Source organism: Talpa europaea (genome assembly GCF_964194135.1).
Source record: "Talpa europaea genome assembly, chromosome: 1".
Taxonomy (NCBI): domain Eukaryota; kingdom Metazoa; phylum Chordata; class Mammalia; order Eulipotyphla; family Talpidae; genus Talpa; species Talpa europaea.
This window is the reverse complement of record NC_140073.1, coordinates 33,761,753-33,783,464: the sequence shown is the minus strand read 5'-3', so window position 1 is coordinate 33,783,464 and position 21,712 is coordinate 33,761,753. Positions and strand designations below refer to the sequence as shown.

The following is a 21,712-nucleotide window of genomic DNA, read 5'->3' as shown; positions in this document are numbered from 1 at the left end:
CAGCACCCTGATCAGACCTGATGGCTAGAAGGCTTATGTTCAACTGACGTCTAACTATGATGCTTTGGATGTTGCCACCAAAATTGGCATTGTCTGAGCTGAGTTTTGCTGGTTAATTTTAAATATAAATTTTTCCCATGAAAAATGATGATACATATTGTGTGTACAGGCACAGAGGAATACAACTCAGTCATAAAAAAATATATTTTGCCATTTGCAACATAGATGGTCCTAGAAGATATTAAGTCAGATAAAGATAAATATCATATGCTTTCACTTGTGGAATTCTTTAAGTGAACAAATACAACAAAGCAAAAGCAAAGCAACCTTATAGATACAGAGGACAGATTGTTGGTTACCACAGGGAAGGGAGAATGGGGCGTAAGTGAAATGGGTAAATGTTGCCAATTGTATGGTAATGGATAGAAACTAGACTTTTGGTGGTGATCATGTAGTTTAGCCAGATGTCAAGATTACAGTGTTGTATACTTGAAACTCAAAATGTTATAAATCAGTGTTACTTCAACTTTTTTAAAAAGTTAATGTACCATGGTCAAGTGGGGTTCAGCCCAGTAATGCACTATTCAAAATCAACCAGCGTAATTGCCATATTAACAAACTAAAAAAGAACCATATAGTCATCTCAATAGATGCAGTATTTGACAAAATATAACATCCATTCCTTATAATCATGAAACAAGGAATGGAAGAAAACTTCCTCAAACTATGCATCTATAGCTAACATCATACTTATTGAAAGACTGAATGGAATGATTCCTCCCTTAGGTCAGGAATAAATGTGAATGTCTGATTCACAATTTCTAGTCAACTGAAGGCTCCAGCCATGCAACAAGGCAAGAAAATAATAAGGACCCCCCACATTAGAAAAATAGTAAAACTATCTTCATTCACAGACAACATGATTATCAATGGAATCTACCCAAAAAATTAGAATGAGTTTAACAAGCTGAAGATTACATATCAGTAATCTATAGAAATTAATTGTACTTCCACATAATAGCAATGAATATGTGAAAAACTGAAGTTTAAAATATTTATTTACAATAGTATCAAAAGACATGAAGGAAATCTAAAATTATGTTGAAGACCTTGACACTGAAACTTTCATTCTTCAAAAATCACTGTTAAGAAAATGAAAAGGTAAATCAAAAGTGGGAGAAAATATTTGCAAATCATATCTGCTGAAGGACTTGTAGCCAGAATGTGTAAAGAATTCTCAGAACTCAGAAGAACTTAAAAGACATTTCTCCAAAGAGGAAATGCAAATGGCCAACAGGCATATGAAAAAATGTTCAAAATCCCTTATAATCAGGGAAATGCAAGTCAAAACCACATGGAGATACCACCTTACACCAGTAAGAATGGCACATATCAAAGAAACTAGCAACAACAAATGTTGGTGAGGATGTGGTGAAAAAGGAACTCTCCTACATTGCTGGTGGGAGTGCAAATTGGTCCAACCACTATGGAAAGCTGTCTGGAGGTCCCTCAGTCTACTAAAAATGGAGCTACCATATGACCTGGCAATTCCACTCCTAGGGAGCTACCCAAGGGACACAAAAACATTGATTCAAAAGAGCACCTGTACCCCTATGGTTATTGCAGCACTAGTTACAATAGGTAAAACCTGGAAACAACCCAAATGCCCAGAAATAGATGACTGTATCAAGAAGATGTGGTATATATACACCATGGAATAATTATTCAGCAATCAAAAAAGATAAACTCATGCCATTCGCAGCAACGTGAATAGAGCTAGAAGGAATTATGCTCAGTGAAATAAGTCAGACAGAAAAAAAAAAATCAAATGGTTTCACTTATAGGAGGAATATAGGGGAACCAAATAAGACATCAGTGTAAAGAAAAATGGTAACAATACAAAACACAACAAAGCAAAAACAGAAAATTATAAATCAGAGACATCCTGCAGAGGAAGAGGGGAGAGAGGAATGGGAGGGAGGAGCACAGGGGACTGAGGTGATGGTGCACGGGTGCATTGGTGAAGGAAATTCTGTGTGGACTACACCTGGGTGGGGGTGGGGGGAGGAGCAAATATTGTTTAAAAATGAACAATGATGTAAAAAAAATTTTTTTAATTTTAAAAGAAAAACAGAACTCAGTTATAAGAAAACAGCCAACTTTTTGGAGACCTCTCTGGTGTGGTATGACAGAGAATCTAGGGGTCCCATTAAAAGGGGGGCCAATGAATTGGACAAACTGAGTCCCTGGGATGTTGTGCTAAATGGAGACAATGTAATTATTCTTTCTTCCTAGAAATCTTTGCACCAGATTTTGTCTTGTGAACGCAAGTATTCATTTCTCATTAAAATAGACATTTCAGAAAACTCCTTGTGTTTCTTAATGTCAGATTCCAAGCATGGTATCTAGGTTGTTTGGGTCAATCTGATTTGTTTTTCCATTGAAGAAATTTTCACATGTTCTTTGCTTAAACTGTTCTTGAAATGTGAAAAACAAATTGCTCAGTATCTTCTCTTATACTTCCAACAGAATTACTAATTAACCCCAGTTTAGGAGCAGATTGTTCTTTAACCCCAAGCAGTGGGCAACTGCAGGTGCCATTGTGTTACCCAGATGCAAACACACACTTGTACCCCCCCCAAGCCCTCATACCCTGATGCTCTCTAAGCATCAATTCCAGTTCAAGCAGGTAAGTGCCAGACACCTTGAGAAGAGCCTGACCTTTCTAACATAATTGTATAGTGCAAGGTTTGTGGTGAGGCTCGTCACTCAGTACAGTGGACTACGAAAGCATTTTTCCACTTGTAAAGGAATTTTGCTTCTCGTCCTAGCATATGATTGCCCTGAAATGCCTGTAAGTTCAACTTAAGGTCACAATATCATTTTTACTCAGAAGTGGGTCTTCAAAACTGTATTCCTAAGAATATTAAGTAACAGAATCATCAAGGAAAGATACAAATATATATGAGGCAGGTGGTTTTTATGGAGAATAGTCATTGAGAGAAATGTATTATTCTGGTTATTTGTTTAAAGTTTTCATTTTATTTTTTTTAATTCCCTATTTTTTTTTTAAGATTTATTTATTTTATTTATACAAGCACTGGGTACAGTCAGGAGCGCGGGAGGGTGAGAGAATTCACCAGAGCCAGAGTGGGGAACAGAACAGGCAGACTGACGAAATACACTGCTGAGGGGAGCAGCAGGTGTGGCAGGAGAGGTCTGCGCGCCATGTGGGACCCTCACCAGAGGTCAGGGATCGAACCAGCGCTGCAGAGGCTGCGGGCAGCTTCACAACCCAGCGCTCAATCGCTGCGCCACCAGGGGAGGCCCTAATTAAAGTTTTTATACTTTATTTTTAATAGAGGCATGTTATTTATTTGTTTGTTTTTGTTTATACAAGCACTGGGTACAGTCAGAAGCGCGGGAGGGTGAGAGAATTCACCAGAGCCAGAGCGGGGAGCAGAGCAGGCAGAAGGACCGAAGTACACTACCGAGGGGAGCAGCGGGCGGCAGGAGAGGTCTGCTCGCCATGCGGGACCCTCCTCCGGTGGCCGGGGAGCAGCCGGGGATCGAACCGGGGCCACAGAGGCACGGGCAGCTTCGCAACCCAGCGCTCAACTGCTGCGCCACCAGGGAGGCCCCCTAATTAAAGTTTTTAAAAGAGTTTTTAGAACCTAATGAGGACTGGATCAGTGGAAATAGCCCAGAACACTTCTACGCCTTTTCCCTAGAACAGTGAGCCAGGGGGGCATAGGGGGCACTGACCTCTGACTACTGAGGTTTATTCCAAGGACTCCTACAGCATGGCTGTTGTTGGAGTTTACCCTGCCCGAGCACACTTGCAGACTCTCCTCCCCGAGACTCACAGATGGTAGGGAGCCAAGTTCCATCCTCATGGGCTTGTCTCCTCTGCCCTATCACCCACGATCTGAGTCCCCTCAACCCCCATCATATACACAATTCCCCTGGGGTAGTATTGATCCCAAACCAGCAACTCAAACTGGAGAGCTTTGTGGCCTAAAAGGATAAGTCGTGAGGGAAAACACAGGAAACATTAGGTATGAACAATGCTAAAGAAAGGAACCAGGAACACCAGAAAATCAGGTCTAATAGAGTCAAACCCAGTGCCTATGTCCTCTGGTGTGTTTATGTATCAATAGGGGCAAGTTCTTGAAAAGATTGCTAAGCTGGCAGACATAGTTGATGAATGAGACAAAGACAGGGCTAACAAAACAAGGAAAGAAAAACTAATTATAATAACCACTTCCATCAACTTATGCTCATGCCTGGTTATAATGCCACAAAATAATAACTGCTGATCATTAAGTGTGTGTCAGATTGACTTAAGTTTTATTTAATTATAACTGTAAACCCTTCAGGTATGCTGTGTAATTAGTTGCTCATGTAGAGTAATCACAGGAAATCCATATTGTGTAATCCCTTCATTTTCACTGATAAGAAAATTCACAATATATATGGTTATAGGTCTAAAAACCTGGAACATGGCACATGCCCTAGTTATCCAGAGCCATGTCACAGTTCACCCGTGGAAAGCCTCCTGTCCTGTGGAGCCCAACACAAGGACAGTGGCCTGGGCCAGGGAAGCAGCTCTATTGCACGAGTAAAACGCTTTTAAAATGTCTTCCTAAAATTATTCTTATTTTGTATTACTTACAAGCTAAAAAAATTAGTCCACTTAAAAAGCCAGAAAGATGCTGCATATAGAAAAACCTTTCGTAGTCACAGAAAACTAGGTTCTAATCACATGATAAATTGATAAATTAGTGGTATCCAGGTCATGACTTTAAATTCCCATGTATCTATCGGACAGTCAGCATATTACACACATGGCTCTTCACGTTGGCTGACCAAGTGTAAGTCCATATGAACAAAACACAGAAAAACTGATTTTTAGACAACCTGCCTGCGGTATTCACTTGAAGCGACTTTTTAAAGCGAGGAGTTATGTGTGGAACTTGCCTCAACCAAACGAATCTCCCTAGTTGGTTATGAGAGATTAATTGAGCAATTTGGGGGTGTGTGCTAGGTGAATTGGCAAGTGTTCCAAGTCATCAGCCCAACTTCTACCAATGTAAGATTACTCCGCACAGCCTGCATTCAGCTTGCGAAAGTATTGCTGCCGCTCAGTTACCATTCAGTCTCTGCCTTGCTCCCTCCTTCCCAAATCATTTCCTCATCCATATTCATTTGTTCAGTGGCCTTGTTGTTTATTTTACTAATGAAAAATTAAGGTTAATGGTAAACTTCCCCTTGGCACTTGAACTTATCTTTTTAACCTGCTCTTCTATCCCTTCTCATTTTCCAAGGCTGTTCCCAGTCTCTGCACCCTTTTACCCTCATTCATGCGTGCTTTCTTGGGCCTTACTTAGTTATCAGTTTTCCACAATTTGTTCCCTCTGTATTGGCTCCTTCTGCATTGCCTTCAGACAGGCACACATTTCTTTTGTCCAGAAAACATGTTTTATTATCCCCCTAAACAACCACCTTCTCAGTACTGCCAGATTTCTTTAAGTACAATTAGAGCATTACATATTATTACACCACAAGTGCCTGGAATGCAAGAACAATAACTTATGCTAATTTATATTTGTCAGGTACCTGGAACAGTGTAAGATAGTGAAAGGGGCACAGAGACCTAGGAGCCTAATCTCGCTCATCCTGTTTGTAAAATGGGGATAGTAACGCCTGTCTTGAGGATGTGAATAGATATTTTTTCCCAAAAAACACACGGGTTCCCACTAAGTATATAAAAATGTGCCCAATGTCACTAATTCCCAGGGGACATAAATCAAAGCCACAATGAGATATCATCTTAGTGTTAAAGTGGTTATTATAAAAGTGTTGGCAAGGATGTGTACACTGATAGTGGGAATGATAAATTGGTATAATTACGGAAAATAGCATTAAAGTTCCTCAAAAAAAAAAAAAAACCAAAAACAGAATTGCCTCATCATTCAGCAATCCCTCTTCCGGATATCTATTCAAGGGAATGAAATCATTATCTCAAAGAGCTATCCAAATTCCCATATTCAATGCAACATTATTCACAATAACCAAGACATGGAAACAACTGTATGTGCCCTACCATTTAATAGATTGTTTTAATGTTTAAATATATATAATACCAACTGAATATTATTCAGTCATTTAAAAAAAAAAACATGCCATCTGCAACATCATAGATGGACGTTAAGGGCTTTATACCAAGCGAAATAAATCAAAGGAAGATAAATACTGTTTAGTCTCACTTAAACAGAGAATCTAAAAAAGTCAAACTCAGATTATTTTGGCTGGTGGTAGAAGGAATGAGGATATTGGTCAGGAGGGACAGTCTTCCTGTTATAAGAGGAATAAATCCTGGGATCCAATGTAGAGCATGGTGTGGATAACAACATTATGTAATATACTTGAAATTTGCTGAGAGTAGATCTTAAATGTTCTTACCACACACACACAAAGCAATTAGTGAGGTGATACAGGTGTTAACCTTTTTGTGGCAATCTTTTTGTAATGGGATGTTTTTCAAAGCATCACGTTGTTCATCTTAAACTTTAACAATGTACTATGTCAGTTACATCTCAAAAAACTGGGGAAAATATGCCTGTGCTATGTTATTGTTGTGGAAATTAAATAAGATTATGTTTAGAAAAACTAGTGTGGCTCATCAAGACTCCTTCCCTTCCCTCCTCCACTCAGCAATAGGGATTCAATTGAATGAGCTACCCATAATCTCCTGCATATTTCAAGTCAACATTTTGTGCCTTCTGCTTTTTGTTCACTTGATTCTTACTCTTTTCTTTGCCTTGTGTATTTCAGGTTCACAACCAGTACCCAACTGAGTTTGAATTCAATCTCTATTACTTAAAGTTTTTGGCTTTCCACTATGTATCTAATCGATTTAAAACGTTTCTCTTGGATTCAGACTATGAAAGACTAGAGCATGGTATGTATTTGCCTGTCCTTGTACCATCTTTTTATTTAGTTTTGCATGGACATACATACTGGAATATTACTCAGCAATCAAAAAAGATAAACTCATGCCATTCACAGCAACATGGATGGAGCTGGAAGGGATCATGCTTAGCAAAATAAGCGAGAAAGAAAAAGAAAAATACCGAATTATCTCACTCATAGCAGGAATTCAGGAAAAAGACTAATTATAATAAAGTAAAAATCACAATCAACAGGCAACTATAAACCAGAGACACACAGAGGGGGGAGGGAGTAGGATCAAAACAAGGGTGGGGTGGGGATTTTACAGGGACGATAACCAAGATGAAAATGCATACATTGTACAAAAATGAAAAATGATGTAAAAAAATATATTTTAAAATATTAAAAAAAAAACTCCAGTAGCATAGATATCCCCAAGTGTGGCCAGGACACTTTAGGGTTTGACTTTGCACTACAAAAGTAGAATGGAGATGAATGAGTACCCAGATTCTGAGATTATATGCTATGTTAATTCTTAGGGACCAAAAGTGGTCACCCCTTTCGCACCTTTGAGCAGTTAGATCAGCTACTGTTTTAATGCCTCAAAGTGAGGAGAAATGTCTGACTCAGAATTTTTCCATCCCTGCTACACTATAGTAGGAAAGGTGCCTGCCCTTGTAGGCAATTTGAATAGCAGTAAAGGTCATGGATTTTGGAGCAAATAGCCCGGTATTAAATGCTAACACTTCCCAGTTACCCACATAAGTACACTGTGCCAGTTAGATACCTCTCAATCTCAGTAGTCTCTTCTTTACACTGAGGACAATAGCAGCATCCACCCTCTGGGGCCATGATTAGAAATATTAGCACAGTTGCTGACACATAGTAAGTACTCAATAAGTTTTAGACATCACCATCATTGTTTTAATTTTTAAATAGCAGTAATAATTGTAAGGGGTAGCCTGCCCATGTGAAAACCTCTTCCAAGGAGATTTACATTCTTTTGTTGTTAAAGAGAAAGGGGAGGGGAAGTTATATATGGTTGTTAGATATTTTTTTAATTGGCTATTTTCAGTATATATACCTAAATATTTAAAGAGAACTCTTTCAGTAGCAAGAAAATATTGACTGATGTTCCCAGTTTAAAATACAAAATCCGAAAAATAACTGTTTTCCGTGCTTGCTATTAAAATTGTCTAGTATGATATTTTATACTTTTGATAAGGGAGTTGGCTCTGATGAGACCATTTCCCATCCTGTTTACACTTCTAGACCTTTGTTGATTCTTAGAATTGTCATTCCACACATCATAATCAGGAACCTTAATTTCTTTTTTTTTTTTAAGATTTATTTATTTATGCATACAAGAACTGGGGTATAGGCCAGAGGTGTGGGGGGGTTGAGAGGACCCACTAGTGACAGAGTGGGGAACAGAACAGGCAGACTGACAGAAATGCACTGCTCAAGGGTGCAGCGGTGAGACAGGAGAGGTCTGCCGCTGTGCCATATGGGCAGCTGCCTGGCCGGGGATCGAACTCATGCTGCAGTGGCTGTAAACAGCTTCCTAGGTTGTGTCTCAACCCAGGAAGGTTGAGGCCCAGGAACCTTAATTTCCTAAGCACTTATGTGTTGGGAAGCCATTAAGTAGAATTAGTTACATTTGAGTCACTTGGAAGACTTTTACATTTACTGCCTGGGGCCCTGCCTCAGAGATTCTGATTTAAATTATTCTGGGTGAGGCCTCAGCATCAGGATCTTTTTTGAACTTTGGTTTTTCTATTGTATGGCCAAGGTTGAGAACTGTTGTACTGCATTCTTGCAGTTAAAAGATAGAGAAAACATATTGTTGTGTTTTTGTGCAGTACTGGACTTGAGACGTTTCGTTTCTGATAAATGCTTGTTGACTTTCACTGAATCATTTCATTCAAGGCAAGTTATAGACACACTGTATTAAAGAAATACCTTCTACCTCAACCCAGCACATCTTCCTATTAAAAAAAAACGGACTCATGTGATGGATTGACTATTTGAAAGGTACAAAGATAGTATTAAAAAATCCCTGAATTCTCTAAGTACTACTTTAAAGTCACCCAAGGGGGCCTCCCTGGTGGCGCAAGGGGTTAAGACGCAACCTATGAAGCTATCCGCAGCCACTGCAGCACGAGTTCAACCCGCAGGCCCGCCAGGGAGCAACCCATATGGCACAGCAGACCTCTCCTGACTCGCCCTCACCCACTGCTCCCCTCAGCAGTGTATTTCGGTCAGTCTGCCTATTCTGTTTCCCACTCTGTCTCTGGTGAATCCTCTCACCCCCGACACCTCTAGCCTATACCCCAGCTCTTGTATGCATAAATAAATAAATCTAAAAAATAAAAAATTAAAGTCACCCAAGAACACAGAGCTCACCCCCTGTCTTCCAAAGGCTCCCCAAGCATAATTTGTGGTGTATGTAAACTACTTAACAAGAAAACATTTTAAATGGCTTCATAATAGCCAGTGACTAAAAAAGAAATATAAAATTATGTTTGTAACTGAGTTCCATCAAATCAGCACTAAATTCTTCTACTTTCTCTTGAAAAATGTGTGGAATGTCTAATGACATGGACCTATGTGAATCTAATTACAAATGTAGAATGTAGATTGGAAGAGAGTCATGATATACTACTGCTAAATGCTTGGGAGAAACCTTACCTGATGTTTTCTATATAGCTGTGAAGTTCATTCCTGTCTTTAGCTTTGCGGTTATTATCTAAAGTTTCTGCACATACAGTGCTATTTCTAAAGCCCTAAGAAATTTTCCACTTTCTGTTCACTACATGCATATTGGTTTACTTGACTTTGGTTTTACTGGATTTTTTTTTTTTATTTACAGGAACTTTATTTGAGGATAAAGGAGACAAACATGCCAAAAAAGGAATTTGTATTTGGGAGTGTATTGATAGAATGCACAAAAGGAGTCCTATTTTCTTTAATTATTTATATTCTCCAGTGGAAATAGAGGTACAATAAGAAAGCATTTTCTGAACAATTTGTGTTAAATTTTCTTTACTTCTAGTGTTTATAAGCTTGTTGAAGCTTTTTATAAATATTTGCTAGGTATACTGTTGATTTATGTCATGATGGAATAAACTGTTCTCCAAAATCGTGACACAAAAATTAGGAGCTTACAAGGGATAACCTCATGAAAATAAAAGCAGGCAGTTTTGCCCAGGGAGAAAGAACTAACAAAACTTGAAACTTCAACACAACATCTAAGCTAAAAAAATCAAAAATACTGTAGGTTTCCATAAGTCCATTTGTAACCAAAGCCGTGAAAGTAAGGCTTTGGTTACAAGAAGGAGTGTTTGGAACCCAGCCAAAGAATGACATCTCAGGAGCAGCCAGGCTCCGCCATGCACATCTGTATGAAATAGGCACTGGGATAGGAGAAACGGGGTTTGATAGTGTCCACCTTAATCAGGAGCCAGAAGGCCTGTCTGCCCTGGGGCACCGTGCGCTAGTACCCTATTCTTGCCTTTCCCCACTGCACCATCTTCCTGAGGTAAGGATTTAGAGAAAGCAAGGGTACATGCCTAGATCCCCATCTTTCATCTAAATCATCCTCTAATACCTCCAAATTCCTTGCCCAAATTCAAGTTAATCACCAGGACACTTCTCCATGTGTATCTCTGATGCAAGTGCCCAAAGGATGGCTAAGTAGTAGTAGTTTGATAGGGAGTAGATAGAATACCTGTGAGGGCTGTGGTATACACACACATTCACAAAGGCCCCAGGATATAGGACAGAGCCAGATTGGGTGGAGATGGGGATGCAGGGTTAGGCCAAGTAGCCTCCCTGGTGCTACTGCTTTCTGGTGTAGAATTCCAAGGAGTCCAAGAGTTTTCTATTTGAGTTTAGACTTGTAGGTCATTAGGAAGTTATATTTGTCAAGGTAGGAAGATAGAACATATTTTTATTTACTAGTTTATCTTATAACATTTAGATAGCATTATGGTATACAAACCTCTGTTCATACTCCTGCCCTGAACCCTGTAAATGTTAGGGGCTGGGCTGCCATTAAGTTTGCGTTACTTTGGGGTTAAGATTAAACTATATTTCAGAATTTTCTTTAAACAGGCCTTGAAGCCCAATGTTAATGTCTCCAACCTCAAGAAGTGGGATTACTACACAGAGGAGACACTGTCTACAGGGCCTTCATATGATTGGATGATGCTGACCCCCAAGCACCTACCCTCTGAGGACTCTGAACTAGCCGGAGGAGCTGGGCCCCAAAGTGGGAGGAAGACAGTGTGGCCTTGCTATGATGATGTCAGCTGTACTCAGCCTGATGCACTCACCAACCTTTTCCGTGTAAGTCAGCCACAACCTAGGGCACCACGGGCCCTGGAGGCATAGCCTAAAGAACTAAGCTAAGACTCATTCACAAATGCCCAAATATGTTTCTCCTCACTCAACAGTACACTAGGTAGCACTCTAAAGAGTACAAGGAAACCAAATTTGCCCTCCAGCATCAGTGGGGAACCAGACTCAGCTCCTGGAAAAGTCTCAATAAAGTGAGTTTTGTGGCATTATGAGGAAGCAGTCAAGCAAATGGAGCAATTTGCAACTTCTCAGCTATTTCAGCTGCCCGGGCAGCCTGAGTGAGGCGTAGGTTATGGCTTTTGTGGGTCAGTAGTATGGGTAGCTAATGGCCTGATGGGAGTACTACCAGCCATTTACTGCAAGGAATATACTGAAGTGAAAGCATCCTGATAAGAACAGCAGCCCTGAGCCAGACAGTTCCTGAAGTTTTCTTCATCCAGTTTTATAGCCCGAAGGAACATGCGTCAGTGAGAGCACTGTCAGGGGCAACGTTCTGATCTCTGGCTTCCCTATCAGAAGGAACCTCCATTCCTTGGACTTCCCTTGGTTCAGTCTTTCCACGTCTGGTTTGAATTATCAGAGTTTATGGGTTCCTCCGCAAGAACAGACTTCTCATCTATCTCAGCTGTTAGTGCTCAGCCCAGTGCTCGACCTTTTACTGGGGCCATCAGATTCCTGCAGGTTAAGGGTGAAGGTGTTTGAGATACGTATTTCATCTCTTACAACTTCCATACAAAATGGCCAGGTTACAGTTGCTAATAACCATCTTTGCCACAGTGCATTATATACTAGGGTTCCCAGCACTATTCCTACTTTAGGAATTTATCACTTTCTCCAGCTGCCCTCTGGCCATGCTATTTATCTGGCCCAGTACAAAGGAGATGTGGCTTTGGACACATCGTGATTTCTATGAAACACTGATTTGTGGAAAACTCCTTTTAATTTACAGGAAATTGAAAGATTGGAGCATAAATTAAACCAAACCCCTGAGAAGTGGCACCAACTATGGGAAAGGGTAACTATGGACATTAAAGAAGAATCCAGAGCAGATCAGGTGAGTTTATAAGACCTTCGAGGAACTACTTCTGAGCTGTTTGAGGTTGCTAAGTCAAATCGGGCACAAAGTCGCAGGTAACCCAAGCGGAATTACGGGCAAAAGGAAGAGTGAACAAGAAGGGTCATGTTCTGGGGCTCCAGGGCAAAAAGTTCCCAGTGACTGAATACTTCCTGAGTGTCTCACTTTACCACAGTGACATAATACTTATGTTTCGGGGCCCATATCCAGGGAAATTACTGGGTTCTTTTCTATCTCTGTGTCTCTGTGGTTTCAGCTGATCTCCACATGCGGGGGGAGGGGAACTCCAAGACCATGCTTGCTCTAGAGAACTAATCAGAGGGAAAAAAAAAAATATTTTAAAACAACAAACTATGCTACTTTTTGTTGCTCACTCCTTTTTCTGGGTTAACATTTATCAAGCACGCTTATTAACACACTAGCATCCTTTTTAGCACACGGTTAGGGGGTGTCTCATTTCCTATGTGAAATCACACAACTAGTTGTTGGTGCAGCCACCAGTCAAACCCACATCAGTTTGCCTCCAATTGCACCAGAAGAGAAGTTATAACAGATGAGTGTTCTGAAGAGCATTTCAGGAAGGAGAAGTCAGTAGGGTCAGATGTCACAAGAGGGTTGAGGACAATGGGATGAAGAAGCCTCTCGTCCTAAGAAGGATGATCCTTCAGGCACTGTCTCTTGCCATGAAATAACAATTCAGGAGCTGTTATCACACCAGCCACAGGTGGAGATTTATTCTTTTTAGCCAGTGCCCTATTGATATTTAGGTTGTTTCCATTTTTTTACTGTTCTAAACAACTCCAGGATAAACATGTTTGTAACATATTTTATTTATTGGCCAGGTTTTTTCCTTGGGAGAAATTTTTTAAATGAAATTTTCAGATCAGTTGCCTAAAATCCTTATAAAACTTTCCTAGCTCCAGTTCTATCTTTTTCAGCCCCAGAGACACCCTGCAGGCTCTCCAGGAATTGTGTCTACCAACCTGCCTTCCTATCAGAAGAGGCCTCTGCTGCATCTCCCAGATAGCAGCGTGGGGGAGGAGCAGAATGCCAGCACCTCCCCATCCAATGGCGTGGACCGAAGAGCAGCCACCCTGTACAGCCAGTACACATCCAAGAACGAGGAAAACAGGTGGACCTGCTGAGCCCCTGGGAGTGCAGGAAAGGCTTTCCCACTCTGCCTAAGGCCGCACCACAGGCCTGTGTAGTACAGCCTTCTGTAAACTTGAAATGGGTCTGCTGTAATTCTTGATTTTTGTTTTAAATGCATTAGGTAGTTCTTTAAAGAGGAAGGATCAAAAATACTGCCAAGAGGTTGTAGTTATTTGTGGTTGAGTCCTGACTGTTATTATCTCATGTCTGCCAGATATTTTGAGGGAATGTGTGTTCGTCAACACTTATTCAGTGACAGACAACACAGATCCAGCTCATGCTCGGTCAAGCAAAAAAGGGTTTTACTCAAACTGTGCCAGTTTCTCACACGGTATCTCTGGGTTGCTGCTTTCGCCTTTGGGTTGCATTTGTCTCAGCAGGTCACAGACATGGCTCTTCATGAGGTTTGAGAGTGCCAAACCTCACAAGCTTGATATCCCAGCACAAAGAGGCAGTCTTTCCCTGAAAGTCTAGTAGAAAATTTCCTGGGAGAATTCTGATTGGCCTGGCATTACCTGAGGTGAAGAGGGACTTGACAAAAGCAGCATACATCCCCTTTACAGCACTTTTTAAGTAGAAATTCAAAATTAACGACCACATTAATTAATTTCCTCTAGGTCCTTTGAAGGAACGTTGTACAAAAGAGGAGCTTTACTGAAAGGTTGGAAGCCTCGTTGGTTCGTTTTGGATGTAACAAAACATCAGGTAATACTCTAAAGCCTTTAAAAATGCTCTATTTACAATAGCCAATTTATAGAAACAACCGAAGTACCCAAGGACAAATGAGTGGATCAGAAAGATGTGGTATATATACATAATGGAATGCTACTCAGCTTTTTTTTTTAAAAAAAAAAAAGCATGTACTTTTGCCATTTATGGCAACATGAATAGAACTGGAAGGAATTATGCTAAGCGAAGTAACTCAGAAGGAGAGAGACATATACCAGATTCACTTATATATGGAATATAGAGAAAGAGTCCAATAAAGCCAAACCAGTTAACAAACCCTACAGATCTGATTACAGAATTGAGGCTACCAAAGAAGAATGGGAGTGGGGAGAGCTGGGTGTGGCGGGGGCCCAGTGGACTATGTAGAGGACTATGGGTGACTTGGTGGTGTGTGTGGTGTGGTAACATACATCTGAAGAGGTGTGATGATCATATACCTCTGAATGATACAGAGTTGTAAACCACTGTTAACACAATAAAAAGAGAGAGAAAGAAATCATTTCTTTCTATGCTTGTCTCAGTCCCTAACAGTTGTGTAACTGTTGGCAAAAAGATACCTTTCACATACAGACTGCTTTCCTAAGGCCTCTCAGATATTGCCTGGGGGCTCCTCTGGGGACCTGTGTGTCCCTGAGTGAGGTCAGAAGCTTTCTGAGGAAAGTTCTAAAGTAGCTCTGCCTGCTGTATACAGGCATAGGCAGTGACCCCTGAGTCCAGACCGTTAAGAGCAGTAGAGGGCCCTCCTGGTAGCCTAGGGGTTAAGTCTCAGTGCTATCACTGCCATCGCCTGAGTTTGATCCCCAGCCAGGGAGCTAACCCACATGGCACAGCACACCTCTCCTTTCTCGCCTGCTGCTCCCCTTAGCAAATCTGCCTGTTCTGCTCGCCACTCTGTATCTGGTTAATCCTATCCCCACCTCGCACCTCTGGCCTACACCCCTGTTCTTGCATACATAAATAAAAATAAATCTTTAAAAAAGAGCAATAGAACTCTGCTTTTTAATGTTCATATATCTCCTCCTGCCTGCTCTTAAAACCCAGGCCAGGAGAGGACCATTTTAAACGGCCTTTTTGCCTACCACACAATACATAAAGCCTGTGCTTGTGAACACGCCCCAGAGTACAGATCACCTTCATCCTTACAGCATAAGGATTCAAAACAGAGTATTCATTTATTTGACATTTATTGGACATCTTCTCTGTCCCCACCACTTAACTGGTTACCGAAAGTGATATTATTATCCCTCAAAGATGGCAGCAACAGAGGGAAGGGGCCCCGAAACAGGCAAAGGGGATGTTCTCATCTAAGCCTGGAACTCAGGTTGTGCATGCACGAGACTAAACCTTGCTGAGCATGTCCGGAAGTCTTTTGCCCATTATTTAGGTCCTTAGCTTTTGCTGTGACCCCTGCAATCCTTAGTGTGATAATCCTTGCTCCAGGGACCCCAAGGGAGAAGGACCTGACCCAAACCTGGCTCCTTTCAACCCTTCGCTTGTGAGACTTGCCGGCCCTCCTGTGTTCTCACTACAGGCCTCGCTAACCATGGGACTGACCGGCCAGCATTGAGGCTGAGGGGTATACATTTTGATTCTCAGTGAGTTCATCTCTGAAATGCAGTACTGGTCTGTTAGCCCTACACAAAGCTCTGGTTGAACCTGCATCTAGAAAACTTCCAAATGAAGACTCATATGGGGAGCACCTTTTCCTCTGTTCAGGGGGTTTCAAAAGTTTACAAAGTCTTTGTGAAAGGATAGAGATTTTCAAATATGCAATAGAAGGTCTGTCTTGGGGCTATACTTTAAAATAACAGTGTCTCTAAAATCATAGCTACTGCAGTATATAGCAGTGTCTCATCAAACCACTGTAACATACGAAATGTCATAATTTTTCTGTAATATATAGTTACATCAAATTATGCTTGCATGCTTAGCATTCTTTTGGATGTCTTCAACATGAAAGAAATAGTTTTTCTCTTTGCCCTATCTATACCATGCTTAAAGGTAGAGACAGAGAAAAGTCTGAGGCCAGAACTACAATACAGAAGCCCCAGACACATTCCTGCCACATTAGTGAAACCCAGACTACAGATCACTAAGGCTTTTTTACCAGCAGTCTCTTTTATCTTTAGAATATTGTCCTTTCTTCCTATTTTTCAAAAGAAATATACCAATTCAAACATCTCATGAAGGTGGAAAAGTTCCCTGTGCCCCCAGCTCCCAGAGATAACTAGAAGTTGCATTTCTCTAAATTTTCCTATTTTTTATGTATATATTATTACATGTGCTATATAATATATATAGTTTGAGTTGTCAGGAGGGTTCAATGAGTTATGTAAAACAATCAGAATAGTACTGACACATAGTAACCACTCAAATGTTGAGCAGTTTATTATGTTTTTCAAAAATCATTTTATATCTACATGCTATTTGGCAATGTGCTTTTTTAATATACTGTATCTTGATCATATTTTTCTACCAGTTTCTGTAGCTATTTATCATTTTTGAAAATCTCTATGGTATTCCATATTATTGATATACTGTCATTTAGTTAGGAATACCCTATTGAAAGACAAATACAGCTTTTCAAATTTTAGATGCTAGAAGTGATGCTGAAGGAAACTTCTTGATACATGTTTCTTTGAATGTTCGTGGGAGTGTTCCTGCAGTACAGATGTCTAGGGGTGGAGAAGGTATATGTGTAGACATAAACATCTTAAATTTTAGTTGATCTTGCCGAATTGTTCTACAAAAAGTTTCTAACAAATTATATTCCCACTAACAGTGTTTAAGAATACCAAGTGCCTAACCTGGGCATTATCAGCCATTTTTAGTATTTTTTAAATCTAAGTGAAAAGTGAAATCTCACTGATTTTTCTTTCTGCTCATCCTTTCAAATGTTTAAAGGTCACTGTGTTTCTTCTGCAACATGCCTACTGACATCTTTTTCTATTTTTTTTGATTATCTTTTTCTTTTTTTAATTTTATTTATATATATTTATATCATTGTTCATTTTTAAACAATGTTGACTTTTTCTTAACCAACTTCTAAAATTCTGTATATATTCTAAACCCATTTCTTATATTACATAGATTGTTAGTTGACATTATTTTTAATATTGCATATTTGTAATATGTAATATATTTGTTCAAATTTCTAAAAATACCTTTCTCGTTTCTCCCAGCCACAGTTCTCCTTCCTAAGGCAACCAGTGTGTTTAATTTCTCATCTGTACTTCCAGGCATAGTTTAGAAAGAGAAAATATTCACATACAGTGTGAAAAGTCATTTTTCCTTTCTGTGTCTCTCATGTCCCCATCTGTTTCCTTTCTGTTCCAGTTGCGATACTATGACTCAGGAGAGGACACAAGCTGTAAAGGCCACATTGATCTGGCTGAAGTAGAAATGGTCATTCCTGCTGGCCCCAGTATGGGAGCCCCAAAACACACAAGTGACAAGGCCTTCTTTGATGTAAGTTGCTCTTGCTTGGCTTTTCCTGGCTCTGTCTTTACTTGATTTGCCTCCAAGAATTGTGAGACCTCAGACAATTACTGGTGACTACAGATAGGTCACAGACTGCCTGGCTTTGGGAATTGCTCCACCACTTGAACTCAGCACTCTAGATGTCCAAACCTGACATCTCCCAGCTGTCCATTCACCTCAAAAAGGCTATACATTGTTTTGCAAAAAGGACTCCTTCAAACGGTGTCCAACCACATTTGGAAGCAGATAACCGCCTTGTTAAATATTGTTAGTTATTTCAGTCACCACCTGTTGCCAAGAATAGATGCTGCTTCCCTTCCTATCCAGTGGATGTCATGCTTGACCATCCACAAAGGGCTGTTTTCAGTGACATATGATGACTTCTGCCCTTACATCTTCAGAAGCCCTTAGTTTTCTTAGGGAGCTTTTTGGATCGTAATAGGGATTTTATCTATTCCCTGGAGCCAAGGCTTCATAACAAGCAGGGGTCATACTCAAGAGCCCTGCTCAGGCCCTAGGCTATTTCCCTGACTTTGGACTAGAGGAGGGTATGGGAAAAAGGCCAACTTCATCATGGCATGGATGAATTGCAGGCTTCTCTTAGAAGCACAAATAGCGTCCTCAGCATCTTCACTGTATTGGTGTAGTGTGTGCAAGAAGCCAAAACCTTTAGCCATTCTTGACTCTCTTTAGCCAAGGAAGTCTCCAGAAAGATACAAAGTAGGCTATCGTGGTGTCTCTCCTTTTTCTGCTAGTACCCTTCTATTAACATTCTCTATTGCTTTGACTAGAAAAGTAAAGTGACTATCAAAGCAATGACATATGATAGTGGAAAGAAGAGGACATACAGAGTTTCGAGGGCAGTACAGAAAGGGAAGTACGCAGGGATTGATTCGCATACTTGCCCAAAGCCATAAAACAGCCCTTCCCTTCTTCCCTTCATTTCTCATTCTCTTCATTTGGTTTTATAGCTCAAGACCAGCAAACGTGTGTATAATTTCTGCGCACAGGATGGGCAGAGTGCCCAGCAGTGGATGGACAGGATCCAGAGCTGTATCTCTGATGCCTGAGCCCATGGTCAACCCAAGCGGAAGAGAGACTCATGCTGCCAGATAGAAAAGTGCATGAAACCTTGAGGAGCTGATAATGTCCCAGAGCCTGAGGTTCTGCTGCTCAGTCCTACTCAGTCTGCTCATTCAGCAGTTCGTATGTCTGCCTAGCTTGAGTGGATGTGTTACCCAAGCTTGGTCAAGAGTTCCAGGCACCCCCCTCTGCATCTTACAAATTGTTATAACAGAGTCTTAGTGGTTAGGGATCAGAAGAATGCTACTGAGCCAACTGTCCTCCATCCCCTTGACAAATGGCTACCATCTACTGGGGCTCTTCAAGAAAACTAGGTTCTTCCTGTTCTGCAAGGTCATAATTTCCTTGGAGAGTTTCCTGATAAGCCGAAATCAAAACCCTCCAAGAATGTCTCATTTTCTTCTAGAATGGGTTCCTATCACAGGAACTCTCACTCCCTGACCTCAGAGATGTTTAGTTTTCTGGTGCTCCAAAAGGTGCTTCCACAGTCCCTGCTTGGTCATTAGGGTCCAGAGCAAAAACATCAGTGCTTAGTGGTGAGCACAGAGGAGCACACAGGATTATCCTGATGGACAAAAAGGTTGTCCAAGAAGTGATGAAACAATGACCAGGCCAATGCAGGAAAATAACTGCTTCCCAAATACTGAATTCTCTAGGACAGAGGTCCTCTGAGGATCCAAGACCCTGTTTTCCTATGTATTCTTCCGCTCCCTGGCAGCTTACATAAAATAACATGCAAAAAGCTGAATGCACTAACACTTGGAACAAACACTTGCACTGAACTCCTAATGAAGAGAAGGTGTTGGAAAGACAGGCGCCAGGTGTTCGTGACACAAACCTGTGGCGAAAAGCCGTGTCGACAGTGCTTGGTGCCCAGACAACACTTTTGCACGTAAGAACTACTTTTTAGATTTGCTTTTCTTTTGATAACCTCGTGTTTGTTCAGCTTAAGATCCAGGGATGCTCGCTAGTCACGGTAAACAGAACAGCATCTCTGCTACAGCCACTGCAGCCAATCAAGTCCTAGGTAACCAATCATCGCATTTGTTTTGAAATGTTAATATGTTAAATACCAAACTAATATTTCAAAATATGTATATATGATTTCTATATCCTTGTTTTTCAAGAAGTCTGCTTATAATTTAATATAAAATTAACTGACTCAGTCATGAGTTTCAATAATGAAGTGATTCCCTTTTTAAAAAATAAGAAACCACTTTGTAGATTAAAAATCAGATTTTCAAATTTAAAATTACACAGTAGGAAATAGAACTGTTAATATATAAGAAATTGGGGCAGAAGAAGAAGAATGAAGGATTTTATATCATTTTCATTTTATAAATTGACACCTGTGAAAAATGGTTTTTGCACATTGTTTGTATTTTTTTCTTTGTATATGAAATAATTTTTGTACTTTGTAAAATATGGAGCCCATTGTACGTTCAGCTATTTGAGACTGTACACAGTGCTTCTTTTGTAACTGGATTCTTTTAACTTTCATGAAGGCATCACATGCCTTACATTCACTAACCACCTTGAATTAAATTTATTTCTTAAGAAAATGCACCCCTTGTTTACTGTGAAATAAAGTTCATTCTGCAGAGCACAGCACTCAGGAGGCAACATTCAGGACTCACAGGGAACTAATAGTTCAAGGCTAAAAACACAGCACTACCCATTTTATGTCTTGATTCTGTTACTGTCCTCACTGTTCAAGAAGTAGCCAGAGAGACTCGACATGCTGGCTTAAGACTGTAGATGAAACGGGGTAAGCCTTTTATCTATTCTGGGTCACATTTTCACCATCAGTGGTGAGGGTATTCTGTGAGAGTTTTAGGCAGAAAAAATTGAACTCTAGTTAGACGCTTTTTTGTTTCAAGAAATTGTTCAACAGCACAAATGAAAGATCAATGAATTCTGTTCTGAACATTTCCTCTAGTTAACTGGGGTTTACTGTGGGGACCTTGGCCACATCTGGACATGTAGCCATTTGAATTCAGATTCTCATCTGAGGGCCGAATCGCTAAGTCTTTCGATACCAGACGCTCTCAGCCAGGTGTAAAGGGCCACAAGGCTGAAGGTGAGGCGGTGACCACCCCTCAGTCTCAAGGGCTCCTGTGATCCAGGCAAGAACCCTCGACCTCGTTGGTCCCAGCCATCTTTAATAATTGGCCCTGGAAACTGCCATTCTATCCCTGCTGTGCCCCTAAAATTCAATTAGGAAGGCAGCAACTAGAATTGGGGTTTGAGTACAAGAATATCTGAATGTTCTTTTTTCCTCGTGGCTTAGCTGTGGTGGGGCAAAAACACTGGGTTCCGAGGAAGAAAGACTAGGATAAGAAACTCAACAGCCCCTCCCCTGTGGCTCTGTGACTAGGCCTTTCTATGGGTGGGCTCTCGAAAGAGCCAGACCCAACAGCTACCAAGCCCCACCCCCTTCAGCCCAAGCCCTTAGCCCTCCATGCTCCAGTCGCTACTCCAGACCTAGAGCTGAAACTTAAGAGTGGCTTTGCTTCTCAATGCAAATTGACGTTTCTAGATATTTCACAGTTCTTTTAGGACTTAACCCAACCATCCCACAAAGAATTTCTGAAAGATCTCAAGCCGATAACCGGGAATTGCCGTCAGCAGCCAGGTGAGGTAAGCAGAGTATTAAGAAAGCAGTGTTGCAGGGACAGGGCTCAGAGCGACAGTGCCAAATACATCAGTGGCTCCCATTCTTTTTTTTTAAACGGTAAAAAGAAACGAGCTAATTTTAGTAATAGTTTATCTTATTTGTAATATATTTTAGTTAACCCAGTATGTCAGACTATTGTTTCAACATGTGATACTAAATATTCTTAATGCTGCATTTTATATTCCTTGTTCATACTGTCC

General features: G+C 40.6%; 1 protein-coding gene across 7 annotated transcripts in view; it reads left to right on the top strand.

The window, feature by feature from the left end:
• SBF2 (SET binding factor 2) overlaps positions 1-18,822 on the top strand; it is a gene marked incomplete at both ends in the record, with an annotated part of 316,628 nt that extends 297,806 nt beyond the window's left edge. For all 7 annotated transcript variants that reach the window (XM_084251933.1, XM_084251932.1, XM_084251930.1 and 4 more), the window contains 8 exons: positions 6,838-6,964; positions 9,827-9,954; positions 11,071-11,304; positions 12,266-12,370; positions 13,330-13,523; positions 14,161-14,248; positions 17,609-17,740; positions 18,724-18,822. In XM_084251933.1, coding sequence (XP_084108059.1) covers positions 6,838-6,964; positions 9,827-9,954; positions 11,071-11,304; positions 12,266-12,370; positions 13,330-13,523; positions 14,161-14,248; positions 17,609-17,740; positions 18,724-18,822 — 1,107 coding nt within the window. The remainder of the gene's footprint in view (positions 1-6,837; positions 6,965-9,826; positions 9,955-11,070; positions 11,305-12,265; positions 12,371-13,329; positions 13,524-14,160; positions 14,249-17,608; positions 17,741-18,723) is intronic.
• Positions 18,823-21,712: the final 2,890 nt, after the last annotated feature.